The sequence below is a fragment of the Neoarius graeffei genome, chromosome 27, assembly GCF_027579695.1.
Source record: "Neoarius graeffei isolate fNeoGra1 chromosome 27, fNeoGra1.pri, whole genome shotgun sequence".
NCBI lineage: Eukaryota > Metazoa > Chordata > Actinopteri > Siluriformes > Ariidae > Neoarius > Neoarius graeffei.
Window position 1 is genome coordinate 41,744,565 of NC_083595.1, and position 15,409 is coordinate 41,759,973.

General features: G+C 40.2%; 1 protein-coding gene across 2 annotated transcripts in view; it reads left to right on the forward strand.

The window, feature by feature from the left end:
- The window catches only part of gas2b (growth arrest-specific 2b), a 46,731-nt gene extending 33,722 nt beyond the window's left edge, over positions 1-13,009 (forward strand). For both annotated transcript variants that reach the window (XM_060911948.1, XM_060911949.1), the window contains exons 6-8: positions 2,565-3,174; positions 3,246-3,353; positions 12,301-13,009. In XM_060911948.1, coding sequence (XP_060767931.1) covers positions 2,565-3,174; positions 3,246-3,353; positions 12,301-12,510 — 928 coding nt within the window. In that variant the 3' untranslated portion in view covers positions 12,511-13,009. The remainder of the gene's footprint in view (positions 1-2,564; positions 3,175-3,245; positions 3,354-12,300) is intronic.
- Positions 13,010-15,409: the final 2,400 nt, after the last annotated feature.

Genomic DNA, 15,409 nt, shown 5'->3' on the forward strand with positions numbered 1-15,409 from the left:
ATTACTACCACTGAGGCACCTTGCTAGTTGTTAAAATGCTCCATGTTTGTGTTGTTTTGTGCTGTTTGAATCAATCAAACCGTGAAACTGATTAGTTTTTTTCTGGGTTCCCTGTGAAGCAATAAAGAGTGAAAGAGGAAAGGAATTTACCAAAAGATGATGAGAAAGGTGGCTCTTGAACTTTTCACTGCAAGGGAACGGAGCCGAGTCGAAGAACACTCGAGTTTGCAGTGATCGCTTCAGGAAAGATTCGTAAATTCATGTGATTTTATTTCGTTTGGCTTCGCAAATCACTTCTCACCATTTTCTGTTATTTTGTGAAGTTTTGAAGTTCAGGAGATACTCAAGTCCTCAGATGTGTTTCTGTTTACTGTTTCATCATAGTCGTCATATTATAAACTAACACATGTATAATACACACAATACCCAGGTCTTTTTAAAGGGGTTTCTGTGGCCCTTTTGTGAATGATTTACCTGGAAGGGAAGAGCAGGGAGGATTGAGAATCTAGCGGCTGTGGTGTGTTTACACCCGAGACTAAAACTTGTAGCGTCCTAGCAATCATCGCAAAGTCGCGTGCAAAAAGCCCAGAAATGCTACTTACCCAGGCGTAAACGATACATTTTGTAGTGTTTGATCCCCAGATCTTTAACCCAACCATATAAGTTACACCTCCATGCTCTTCCAGGTTTTCATCTGTTTGTCCGTGTAGAATGTTGTCTGCAGCATGAGGTAGTTTGAGATGTCTGAGAACTCAACAGATGGATAATTTTCCAACTCGCAGGAAAACTCCTTCATTGATGAAGTGTAAGGATCTATCCCATTGCAAGGAGCAACTTTCTGAAGGTATCTTGATTGTGCATTGGCCTCCTAAACTGCGAAAATGGTCAAACGGTTTCACTAGCTGCTTACATAATGGCAGCCAAACTGGTTTGCTCGACCACCACTTCATTCACCAGAAATAAATTTGCAAGCAAAAATCTCATGACTGAATACAACCTATTTTGGAACTCCTATCCCTGAAGACGTGCCACCGATGATCATGCCACTGCTCGCTGCCAAGAGATGCTGAGTCACCATAGAAAATGAACAACTTCCAGTCATTTTAATGCTCTTGCTGTGTTTGGTGTGAACGTAGGGTTAGGGTTTCTGAGCTTTTATATTTTTAAATATTTCTCAGCTTCTGAAAAACCTCTCAAAAGTGAGACCCTCTCTTGTAGTGTTCTACAAAGCACCTTGAAATTTTGTCCTAGAGAGACAAGCTAGCAGACGAGAGTGTATTTTAGTTGTCAATGTACATTAAAACTGGGTTGCAGTAACAGAGGTTAAGCTTTAACCTGGATTAAATATTTTAATCCAGTTGCACCTTGTCTTTAAAACAGACTGACTGAAGGGGTTTCTGACAAAGCATGGTTATTTTATTCTTAATTTTCCTTAAACTGAGGCAGCCTTTCGATTTCATAAAATCGGTGAAATTTAGTTCCCTCTGAAATTTGGTCATTGTGATTTTATATATTTATTTCTGTAATATTTCACAAAATATCAGGCCATTCTGTGGCTGGGAAGTTATTTAATTTGAGGGGATTCCTGAGCAAATAACATGCATGAAATCGCTCGCTTCGCGCAGTCAAGCAGACGGAAGAAGTCCGTGTGCGCATGCGCAGATTTACCTTTGACCGTGCACTGACAGTTACATTATTCTGTCGCTAAACGAACAGCTGATCACACCGAGGTGCTCGCTGACCGTCGATATTTATTAGTTTGGTCCTGCGTTTCCTTTCATTCGCAACATAACGTCTTTTCTCGCTTTCCTTTAATGTAGTCAGTCTTTCACATTTCATTCGCACACTCACGTCCTCCATTTTTCTCTCTCCTGTTTCAAATTTGTATCCCACAGTGCTTTGTGCGAATGGGGAAAGCCCACCATGTGATGCATGATGTAGTATCTTGAATCGGGTCATGTTGAAGCAGGAAAAAAATAGCAGAGAATTTAGGGCCACGTGACCCTAAATTCATTAATTGTTCTTTTTAAAAAATAAAAATAAAAATAACTAATAAAATTGGAAATCTGTGATTCGAATTCAGTAGCTTTTGGTCCACTAAACAAAAATAATTGGGTGTCTGGGAAACTTCTTTTCATGACCTATACTTGCAAAATCTGAAAGGCAGTCTACCTTTAAGAATAAACCATCAAATATTAAGAAGAATAATATTCCTCTTTGCTATATTAGACAGCCGAATCCATTGTGGCAGACAATCAGAATTAATCCTTAGGCAGGGTTTTAATCAGAGATTAAGGTTTTATTCCTGTATTAGTTAAGCCATGGTAAACATTTAAGTGGTGCAGCATAATCTGAATTACAATAAAACATAAATCAACAAACCTTTGATTAGCCTTCGATTTAACCCCTGTTAGTTGGCTAGCATTAATTAAAAACTTGTTCAGTTTGAAGAACACCAGACACTACAACCTACCTCTATGGCCTTTGGATTGTCTTTAAATTCAGCATGTAAAATTAGATTGTGATGCACTGATGTCACTCACTGAGTGAATCATTTCTCACAGGTATGGTATCGATCCACCTGGTCTGGTCAAACTGGAGAAAGAGATTGAGAAAGAAGAATTTGGTTCCTTATCCCCATCCATGTTCTTTACTTCAGCGTTACCCTCTCCTTCCAGTCCTCTTTTATTCCCCCCTGCTCCATCACCACCTCCTTCTTCCTCTCCTTGTCCTGCCTCCATCTCTCCATCCACATCACCTGCCTCTCCACCTCCGTCCCCTCCTCCAGACTCTTCCTCTGCCCCAGTCCCACAACCTGAACTTGAACCTAAATGTGAACTCGAGCCTGAACCTGAACCTAAATGTGAACTCCAGCCTGAACCTGAATGTGAACTCCAACCTGAACCTGAGCCTGAACCTGAACCTAAATGTGAACTCCAACCTGAGCCTGAACCTGAACCTAAATGTGAACTCCAACCTGAGCCTGAACCTGAACCTAAATGTGAACTCGAACCTGAACCTAAATGTGAACTCCAACCTGAGCCTGAACCTGAACCTCAGCATATCTCACCCAATCCCCAGTCACCTGTTCAAACACCCACATCCACCCCTACCTCACGCTCCCTTAGTAAATCCAATGGAAAAAAGAGCAAAGACAATCTACTGGACGATATAGTAAGTTGAAATGAACAAGTACAGTATTGTTGATTTGAATGAATAGTACAAAAGATTGTGTCCTGTTCTAGGTGGAGAAGATTTCAGAAGATCCACCATGCAGATGTGCAGTCAGGTTCTGCATTGAGAAACAGCCCAAAGGCCGCTACCGAATTGGGGACAAAGTGCTGTACGTGAGGGTAAGTGTCTCTCAGAGCTTTCCTCCTCTCTGCATAAACGCCTTCAGATAAAATCAATCAGTCAGGGTTGAAAACAGTTTCTTAGATGCAGATCACACAATGTCTCTGCGTTGAGTCTCTGAAGAAGTCTTCTTTGTTAAAATGCATTTTAGTAAAAAAATAATGAGTTGATTTTCTTTTTTCTGGTCAGTGTTAATATTCAAACCTTTATTCCATAAAGGATGATATAATGAAGCAATTAAAGAATGAAAATCTCCTTAAGGTTCAGCAAATGATGAACTTCAGCATTAATAAACTATAAGTAATGTTAAAGTGTATTTATTAATCTCACTGGCATTGACCAATGTTTATTTCTTTAGAATGACTAAAAATAAATCAGCATAAATGAATTTACATGTTACTAAATGTCACTGAGTGTAAATAATGGAAACATTCAGCCTTATAAAACAGTCAGTTCACCCCACAAGCAGATTGATTTTTGTGGATTTTTTTTTACTCGTAGATTTTTACTCCTTGGTTAATGCAAATGGTTGCAAAACAGCTTTATTGGTTAATTATAAAATAAAAAACAAGCAGGTCTACTCATTGATAGCTTGTTAATGATAATGATTGCTGTAAATAACGTTAGTAAAGTTAATTCTCATTTACAGCATTAACAACATCATCTCAAATAGTGTTTTTCTTCTCGACATGTTTTTCATTTGCCCAACCTTCCTAGATTTTGTTAGTTAGCACCTGGGTTAGGGGGAAATGTGTGGAATTCATTCAAAGGCAAACACTCGTGGGAGCTTGGGTTGCTTGGCAACATGAAGAAAAGGTTCACACGTTTTGAATGGTAGAGAGGAAAAAAAGATCCTGACTGACCAATAGATAAAATCAGAAATGATGAATCCTTTAACAAGCTTTCTCATAGCCGGTAAATAATGCACAAATTTTCCTAAGGATATAGCCCTGAAAAATATTTGAGGAAAAATGATGCAAAAAGGAACCTTGGGACTATTAATATTGAATGTGACGACTATTTCCTCACTCACAAAATAGGCATTAAAGAGCACTTCAAGGCGTTGTCACTTCGGGTAATAGGGAACCTGCTCAAACCATTACATGCTCAATTACACTTATCAGACGCCTCTTATTTAACTCGTACCATCTCTGTGTTGTCCCAGTGATCAATACATTAAACAGCCCATTTCCACAGACGGCTTCACTTGCTCTGTTGTGGATCTCCTTCTACATTGCACACACGGCTACGTAATTAACAGTTATATTTCATAATTATCTACAATCTAAGCATCCAGAAAACAAGCCTTAAACACTGAGGTGTATGTATGTATGTATGTATGTATGTATGTATGTATGTATGTATGTATGTTTTACAAGCATCTGACATGTCGAAATATATAATAATTAAGGACACCAGTGCCTAATTGTCTGGCTGAAGAACGAATGGATAGATGTCTATGGCATGTCTACATCAGTTTGAGCTGCTGCTCAGCAACCTGAGATGACTGACATTCTGAGATCACTGAAAGCTACAAGAAGCGAACACTAATTTTGTCCTTTTTGGATTGAATTCATTCTTCTGCCACATTCTGTCTGCTCTCTGTGCTGTTTCGACATTAGCATTTTGATTTTCACAAGCATTGACAATCCTACAATCGACTCCGAAATTATTGGCACCCTTCACAAAAATGAGCACTGCTGAATGTATACAATATATCCATGAACGCAGTTACTGGCAATTTTTCAGTTTTCCCCACAGTTCAAAGATATGTGGTTAGGTTAACATGGAGCAGCCATGGCCTGAGGTTGGGCTGAAGTGCCCTTGAGCAAGGCACCTAACCCCCAACTGTTCCCCGGATGCTGTAGCATAGCTGCCCACTACTCTGGGTATGTGTGTGTGCTCATTGCTTACTTGTGTGTGCATGTGTGTGTGTGTGTTCGCTGCTTCATATGGGTTAAAAACGGAGGAAACATTTTGCTGTGCTTATGTCTGTGCTTGAGTGTATCCCTGTGTCCAAAATCACTCACTTGTTTACTACTCCCTATATAGGGACTTACTATATAGAGGACTATATAGTGAGCTCATTGGTAAAATGTAAAAATGCTTTCAGACACTTGTCTGTCACGCTCGTATTTACGTCATTACTGTCACACAATTAAAACGTGCCAGATCAGTCAGATGGTGGGTTTTCAAAATAATAAATACACGCATGTATTTTTGTGATTTAAATACAGATTATACTGAGCGTATATCCCACATTAATCAATACAAAGTACCTGTATCTTTCAGTTTTTTTAAAATCAAGGCTGAATACTTTCTTCTTTGCCGCTGCCTTTTATTAAATCAAATTTGAGACTTAATTTGATTTCTTTCAGCGTGACCGCAATGCATGATGGGATATATTGCTTTGGTTAGTGACTATCAGTTGTACATTACTTTTTGTGATGCATTGTGGGATACTTTGAGTGCACTATATAGGGTGTAAATAATCCTCACTAAGGTTTCGGACAACACTACAAAATGGTGTCCTCACTATATAGTGCCCTATATAGTGAGTAGGGAGCGATTTCGGACACAGGGCAAGTGTGACAAATGAAACCACCTTCTTTGTCTTCACTTTTTTGTATTATAATTGTGCTTTCTGGTATCTTTAAATTGTTTATCTAATTTTTAGGTACATAACTTTTCTTGAACAGGTCAACAAATGTATAACTCTTATGTCTGTATTTTCCCAAAGCGATCATTTGACATGTGTGCAACCTCATATTTAGTGTGGATAACACAATTTAAAATAAGTACAATCAATCTCATCTCATCTCATTATCTCTAGCCGCTTTATCCTGTTCTACAGGGTCGCAGGCAAGCTGGAGCCTATCCCAGCTGACTATGGGTGAAAGGCGAGGTACACCCTGGACAAGTCGCCAGGTCATCACAGGGCTGACACATAGACACAGACAACCATTCACACTCACATTCACACCTACGGTCAATTTAGAGTCACCAGTTAACCTAACCTGCATGTCTTTGGACTGTGGGGGAAACCGGAGCACCCGGAGGAAACCCACGCGGACACGGGGAGAACATGCAAACTCCGCACAGAAAGGCCCTCGCCGGCCACGGGGCTCGAACCCGGACCTTCTTGCTGTGAGGCGACAGCGCTAACCACTACACCACCGTGCCGCCGCGATCATTTATATACTATATAATCTAGAATAATTTAAATATTATAAATAAATTTGAATGGTGGAAAATTATTATTAATAGACTATTGAAAAAAAATATACAGTTAGTTTCTCCAACATGTTTCTTGTTTGGTGATTGTTTTGGAGGGTGCCAATAATTTTAGACTTGTTCTTTTTAGGTAACGAAGATGAGCAAAATACAACTAACCGTTACTTCAACTTTGGTCTGTTTTGTGTGTATGTCATTGTGATGTAGTTTTTAATTCTTTTGTATAGAATTTCACCTTCCTGGTCTTTAGGGAACAACATTTTCCATACATGTATTAGGAGCGTGTTTATCGATTTCTAGCTTTATAGTTTAGTGCCATGCTGTAAAAAAGAGCCAAGTTATTGATTTTAATGCTGGAGTCATTAGCAGTGTGATTACTCAGAGAAGCTTGTTAAACGATGTTGCCTTCTAGCTGATCCCGCCCCTTCCTTCCTTCCTTCCTTCCTTCCTTCCTTCCTTCCTTCCTCTTCTGTGATTTCTCAATCAGACGAGTCCTCCAGGGCTAACTGCATGCTCTCCTATGGAGGAAAAGCAGTCTCTTTGTCAGAGAGCCAATTAGCAGGAGATGCAGAGATGAAATGAGTGAGACAGAGAAAGAGGTCTACGTACGCTTGCTCTCATGCATGAGGCTCCATCAGAAAGCTTTTAATGCCGTCTTGTGTCCTATCCCTCTTTTGAATAGGAGTGTGTAGGAGATGGATTTGATTTGCTCTTAGGATTTCATGAATGAGAGACCCAAATCCATTAGATAATTTGAATAGGTACGTTTCAAGGAAAAGCACAGAAAGCAATGCGTAAAGCAGTTAATCGGCATTAAGCAAATGTGACAATAATGGAGAATTATAGGAGTGATATCTACCTCATTCATCTGAATCAGCTAATCAGTAAAATCACTGTTAACAGATACATGACCTGAGTTTTAACATCTTAATAATACACATATTTGTTTCTAAATCTATCATATGCACTTTAAAGAGATTCTTATACTGGAGATAGCTTTTCATCTATCTACATCTCTGTTCAGAGGCGGCACGGTGGTGTAGTGGTTAGCGCTGTCACCTCACAGCAAGAAGGTCCTGGGTTCGAGCCCCGGGGCCGGCGAGGGCCTTTCTGTGCGGAGTTTGCATGTTCTCCCCGTGTCCGCGTGGGTTTCCTCCGGGTGCTCCGGTTTCCCCCACAGTCCAAAGGTTAACTGGTGACTCTAAATTGACCGTAGGTGTGAGTGTGAATGGTTGTCTGTGTCTATGTGTCAGCCCTGTGATGACCTGGCGACTTGTCCAGGGTGTACCCCGCCTTTCGCCCGTAGTCAGCTGGGATAGGCTCCAGCTTGCCTGCGATCCTGTAGAAGGATAAAGCGGCTAGAGATAATGAGATGAGATGAGATGACATCTCTGTTCATCGCACCTTCATTCATGACATCTCTTCAGTAAAGGATTTAAAAACCTGGATGGCATCAGGAACATCATGAGAAGAGAGAATATGAATTTACTGATGTTTTGGTCCTCTAGTCTCGTTATGCGTCTTTTACTTTCTTTGCTTAAACAGTCATTATGCCTGAATTACTGTCTTTTCCACGAGCTATGATTATCCGCTCGGTTTCTTTTCTAGTTCTGGATGGTGTCTGCATTTACGCCCCTCATTCTGCAAACGATTAGACAAAAATAGACATAGAGATGGAACAGTCTGTCTCCTGATTTAGTACCGTACATCTCTACTAGGCTGCATGTGATCCTTGGGGAGATATTCTTCTCAACTTGACAAATGCTGGCATATTCGATTGCTGGAGTAACTGCAGTCTGGCATCTAGTGGCTGTGGCTTGAACTACAGCTGGAAAGAAAGAGAAGAAAAAAAACTGGAGTTTTATTCAGTTTCCACATTGGAGAATGGACATTGAAAGGGAGTGGAGGATGGGGAGTGTGTTGGCCCTGAATCAAAACACTCATCGTTCAATATCTCAGTACACAATGACTCGAAACGCTGATCTGAATGCGTTCATGGCCACTGTTGCTAGCACAGCCTGTTCTCCAGTAGTCCTGGACAGAATGCAGGAAGAACGGAAAATATATAGATGCTGTTCAATTATTCAATGAAGCTGTGAATTATTAAAGCGAAGGTCTGCATGTGAGAGAAGAAAGACACAATTTGCAGAAAATAAAAAAGATGTCCAGGCTTTGAAATGTAATACTAAAAATTGTTTTTTATTTCATTTAGCATGTGGGGGTTTGGTTGAAATAAGAGGCGTCAACACACAGGGATCCCCTTTATTCAATTCATGTTAGATTTGAGCAGACTGACAACCCTGACATGTTAATCCGTTTCAGAGCAGCTGATACACACAGCACATGTATTAGAAACACCAAACCTGTGTGTGTGTGTGTGTGTGTGTGTGTGTGTGTGTGTGTGTCAATTAGAATGCATAGCAGACCATTGGGATTTGAAGTGGGAGGGGAGCCCTGAAATAAATCTGCTTGTAATACCAGCAGTGGAACAGCTCTCTAATGAAGGGGTTATGTCCGATAGCGAGTGAGGTGAGAGGAGGGGTGTCTGAATGTCTCTGGGGACAGGGGAGTATCTTCTCTCTTTCCTTCTCTTTCCCCACCTTTCATTTTTCATCTCTGTATCTGCTTTTTATTGTTTAACTGCTGTTACCATGGCAATGCTTGCACTATGCTAGAGGGTGTTGGAGGTTTATGTATCACAGCTGTAAGTTTGAAAGAAAAAAAAGTGTGTGTGTGTGTGTGTGTTGGATTATTCTTAAACTGGTGCTCAGCTGGTGCCATGAGGCAGTGTTTCATTAAACGTAATGAGATTTTGACAGTCTCTCTCTCTCTCTCTCTCTCTCTCTCCCTCTCTCTCTCTCATTTGCCTTTTAGTGAAGCATAATGAGATGCAGGCTTTCAATATTTAATCTGTTCCAAAAGAAAGGGGCTTACTCGAAGGGACTCATTCTTCACAATACATAAAATGGATGATTTTGTCAACCCTGTGGGTTTGAAGACAAAGGAAGCGAGACATTTACTGAGGGATTTACAACTATAATGCATATAGGTGATTCCAGAACTATTGACACCCTTCTAGAGAAAAGAACAAAAATGAATATGTGAAATGAAGAACTCATGCAAAGAGTGATATATCTGGAATTGATAAATTTCTGTGAAGTTTCTTTGTGACAATGTCTATTGTTAAAAGTGCTGTACGAATTTAATTTTTTATATAATGTGTGTGTGTGTGTGTGTGTGTGTGTATGTATGTATAGCGCCCTCCACAATTATTGGCACCCCTTGTTAAGATATATGTTCTTAGGCTTCTAATAAATTAATTTTTTAAAATAATATAGGACAACAATGCAAAAAAGAGAAAAATCCAACCTTTAATTCAAGTACATTTATTCAGTGGAAAAAAAAAGAAATAATTCTTTTACAAGAAATCATGTGTGCCACAATTATTGGCACCCCTGATGTTAATACTTTGTACAACTCCCTTTTGCCAACAAGACAGCACTTAATATTCTCCTATAACATTTCACATATAGAGAGAGGGATATTCGACCATTCTTTGCACAATCTTTCTAAATCGTCCAGAGTCCTGGGTCCTCTCCTATGCACTCTCCTCTTCAGCTCACCCCACAGGTTTTCAATTGGGTTGAGGTCTGGGGACTGAGATGGCCATGGGAGGAGCTTGATTTTGTGTCTGGTGAACCATTTTTGTGTAGATTTGGCCACATGTTCAGGGTCATTATCTTGCTGAAAGACCCAGTGACGACCCATCTTCAGCTTTCGGGCAGAAGCCACCGGATTTTGATTTAAAATGCCCTGGTATTTCAAAGAGTTCATGATGCCATGCACCCTAACAAGGTTCCTGGGGCCTTTGGAAGAGAAACAGGCCCACGGCATCACCGATCCTCCCCCATACTTCACAGTGGGCATGAGGTGCTTTTCCGCATACTCATCTTTTGTAATATATTAGAGTGTTTGTTGCCAAAAAGCTCTATCTTGGTCTCATCTGACCAAAGCACACGGTCTCATTTGAAGCCCCAGTACCGCTTAGCGAGCTCCAGACGTTTATGTTTATGCTTGTGAGAAAAGGCTTTTTCCGTGCATGCCTCCCAAACAGCTTGTTGGCATGTAGATAGCGCCTGATGGTTGTTATGGAGACTTTGTGACCCCAAGATGCTACTCTTTGATGCAATTCTCTAACAGTGAGCTTTGGATAACTTTTTACTTCTCTTACCATCCTCCTCACTGTGCGTGGTGGCAAGATAAACTTGCATCCTCGTCCAGGCTTGTTTGCCACTGTTCCAGTTGTTTTAAACTTCTTGATAATTCCTCTGACGGTAGATATGGGCAGGTGTAGGCGAGTGGCTATTTTCTTGTAGCCGCTGCCTGACTTATGAAGGTCGACACACATCTGCCTTACTTGAATGGTGTGTTCTTTTGTCTTTCCCGTGTTGAAGAGTGGATAAAAGAAATAGGCCTCTGTGTCACATCATATTTATACCCCAGGGAAACAGGATGTGATGAATTACTAATTAAAGGTTCCTAGATACTCTGATCAACTTTATAAACTATAGTAGAAATGACAGAAATGCTTCAATTACATTTATTTTCTAGGAATTGTTATGGGTGCCAATAATTGTGGAACAGGTGATTTTATGAAAAATAATTATTTCTTAGTCAGGGATGTTTTTTTTGTTTTTTTTTTTAAATTCACTTGAGTTAAGGGTTACATTTTTCTACAATTTTCAGTGTGAGATTATGCTTCTGCAATAAAAATTGAATTTATTTTAAGGCTTTAACACGTCTTAACCGGGGTGCCAATAATTGTGGAGGGCGCTGTATAAAATATATGGGTGCCAATAATTCTGGTACAGTTCTGGCTATTACTACTGCTATTACAGGTACTACTACTACCATGATGATGTTATTACTAGCACTTTTAGTACTGCATGAGAGCAAAGCTTCTACAGTTTTAAAGCACCATGGAGGCCTCTCCACTCCACCATTTAACAGAGGAATTCTTAGGTGGCCAGCTTTCACAGATCTCACGTCACGTATTCGGACATACACTCACCGGCCACTTTAATAGGAACTTGTTCTTGATTCTAAGATCCCTGTTCTTGACTGGCAGGAGTGAAACCCAATGTGGTCTTCTGCTGTTGCATGCTGAGGTGCTTTTCTGCTCACCACGGTTGTAAAGAGTGATTTATGAGTTGCTATATCCTTCCAGCAGCTCAAACCAATCTGGCCATTTTCGTCTGACCTCTCTTATCAACAAGATGTTTCCACCCACAGAACTGTCGCTCACCCAGTGTTTTTTTTGTTTGTTTGTTTTTTTTGCACTATTCTGGGTAAACTCTAGAGACTGTTGTGTGTGTGAAAACCCCCGGAGATCAGCAGTTTCTGAAATACTTAAACCAATCCATCTGGCTCAAACCAACACCCATACCACAGTGAAAGTCATACTTTGAGATCACAGTTTTTCCCATTCTGATGTTTGAAGTGAACATTAAACTGAAGCTCTTGATTTGTATCTGCATGATGTCATGCATGGTGCTGCTGTCGAGGGATTGGCTGATTGGAGAACTGCATAAAACAGCAGGTGTATGGGTGTTCCAATAAAGTGACCAGTGAGTGTATGTACAAAGAATATAGAAAGATATAACACATCTGAAATATTCTCTCTCTCTCTCACCCCCCCCCCGCCCCTCCCAGATGCTGAATGATAAGCATGCTATGGTGCGTGTTGGTGGAGGCTGGGAAACGCTTGGGATGTACCTGCTGAAGCATGATCCCTGCAGGACAGCTTTGCTGAAAACCTGCAAGCCCAGCAGCAAGTCACTGAGTGTCAGGGAGCCTTCACGGGACAGTTACCTGGTTGTAGGCACTCCTTCACGCCTCAGAAAACAAATGTCACAGCCTTGATTTATGCAGAAGGAAAAGGACACAATCAATCAGCAGTCATGCCTTGTACTACCGTCTCTGTTGTATTGTTGGGTTTAGTGTGGAAAAGTCAACAGGTAATGCTGAGACGTGGCTCTGGAAGGGAAGCTGATAGCCCAGGTGGCTTGAAGGTGGATTCAGCATTAGTACAATGGGAAAATGTTTAAAAAATGATATTAAGTAAGTGCCTTATTAAAACAACATATTTGCTTTGTAACCTAAAAGCATAAGGGCAGGATCGATATCTCTCTCTCTCTCTCTATCTCATATTTCAGCTGACATTGGCTCTGTTTACTTATGTATGATTTTACTCTTGAGAATGAATGAAGAGGTACAAATATTTCACTGTCATATCTGGTGTTTAGTTTGTGGATCAAATTTATCATCCACAATGACTTTGGACAAAATATGCGAAGCATGTCAGTTCACCTTGCATTTACATTTGAAAAAAAAATGTATATATTATAAAAATACTCAACATCTATACAAATATTTTACTTCAATCTTTAATGTCTAGCATCTGAATGAATTTATAAAATTATGCAGTTGAGTAGCTAATTACCTATTTTTGTTTCAGAATATATAATGCCATCCATATTTTTTTCTTACAAATGTGTTTTTATATATCTAATTTTTTTTTTTCAGAAGTTTACACACACTCATCACAGGCATGAATGTCATGACAATATTGGGCTTTCAATTATTTCTTTTTTTTCAGCTGTACTGCCACAGAAATTCCATCCATCCATTATCCATAACCGCTTATCCTATGCAGGGTCGTGGGCAAGCTGGAGCCTATCCCATCTGACTATGGGTGAGAGGTAGGGTACACCTTGGACAAGTCACCAGATCATCACAGGGCTGACACATTGAGACAAACAACCATTCACATTCACACCTACGGTCAATTTAGAGCCACCAATTAGCCTAACCTGCATGTTTTTGGACTGTGGGGGAAACTGGAGCATCCGGAGGAAACCCACGCAGACACTGGGAGAACATGCAAACTCCACACAGTAAGGCCCCTGTTGACCACTGGGCTCAAACCCAGAACCTTCTTGCTGTGAGGTGACCGTGCTAACCACTATACCACTGTGCCACCTGCCACAGAAATCACTAAAAATAAAGTTTTAATTTATTTTATATTTTCTCAAATCAGCACAGGGTCAAAAATATTCACACAGCACACCTAATCTTTGGTTGAATGTCCCTCAGCAAGTTTCACTTTGACCAGCTGCTTTTGGTCACCATCAACAAGCTTCTGGCAGAATTATTGTTGAATAGTTGACTTCTCTTCTTTGCAGAATTAGTAGATTTCAATTAAATTTGATGGTTTCCTGGCACAGACCTTACTTTTAAGCACAGTCCACATATTTTCAATAGGGTTGAGGTCAGGACTTTGGGAAGGCCATTCCAAAAGCTTATTGTTAGCCTGCTTTATCCATTCCAAAACCAGCGTTGATTGCGTTTGGGGTCATGGACCTGTTGGAACACTCAACTGTGTCCAAGTTTCAACTGTCTAGCTGATGGTTTGAGGTTATGCTGAAGAATTCTGAGGTAATCCTCCTTCGCTTTGTTTAACTAGTTGCTTAACAGTTGTTGTGGCTGAATGCCTCACCTTTACTCCTCCAAACATACCTCTGGGCACTGTAGCCAAACAGCTCAATCTTTTGTTTTATCTGACCATAAAACTTTCCTCTTCAAGGATTATTTGTGCATGTGGTCCGCTGCAATCTTTTGTTGAACTTGAAGGTGTTGATTTTGGAGTAGGAGCTTCTTTCTTGGATTGTAGCCTCTCAGTCCATGGTGATGTAAAACTCGCTGGAACTTGAGTTCCAGCAGCTTCCAGTTCATGGTAGGCCTGTGCCTTGGTGGTTTCTGTGTTGTTCCTGACCATCCAAGCAAATTTTCTCTCAGATGAGGATGACAGTTTGGGTCTTCTTCCAGACCTTGGCAAATTGGCTACACCTCCCAATAAATTATATTTGTTAAACCCTTTTTGTGTTGCCACAGAGAAACTACCAGCTGTAGTCGATCACTAAGAGGAAGTTAAGAGGCCTTAGCCTTGGCAGGTTAAGACATTTAAAGAAATTATTGAAAGCCCATGATGTGTGTATGTCTATATATAAACACTTTTAATTTTGGTACAAATAAATGTACATGCAAAAATGTTACACAGTATTTACATTTTATTTCCTGTACAATAAAAATCATATTAAAAATGGACACAAGTCTCTCAATACATTGAAATAAATTCACCATAATTGTATCATGCGAGACAATGATTCCTGTGCTTCATGAAATGAACCTTTAGAAACCGTTCATACAAAATAAAAATGGTGCTACTTCCGGAGGAAAAAAAGGAGTGGCTATTGTATAAATTTCAGGTTTATAGCTGCTTGGTGATTCTGAACATGTACGTTGTGCTTTTTCACTTTTTCACAACATTCTATGTGCTCAGGACATGGTTGTGTCTTATCAATTGCTTATTCCATAATTTTTACCTCCGCCAAGGAGGTTATGTTTTCGGTAGCGTTGGTTTGTTTGTTGGTTTGTTTGTTGGTTTGTCGGAAAAAGTTATGAACGGATTGCTCTGAAATTTTTTCCAGAGGTGTGACTGGGCACAAGTAACAATCCATTAAATTTTGGCGGTGATCCGGATCACCTTCTGGATCCCGGATTTTTTTTAAAGGATTCTTGGCGGAGGTCTGCGCTCTTCGAGTGCATTTCTAGTTAATAGATGTTTCACATTTCTCCTGAAACACTTCGGAGCAAAAACTCGAGCTGTGACTTCACACTCCTATTTGATCCTGAAAAGTAATATTAATGTGCTGTGCTCTAAGTTATAGTACTGTCATAATCTCCACCTTTAGTGCATTCC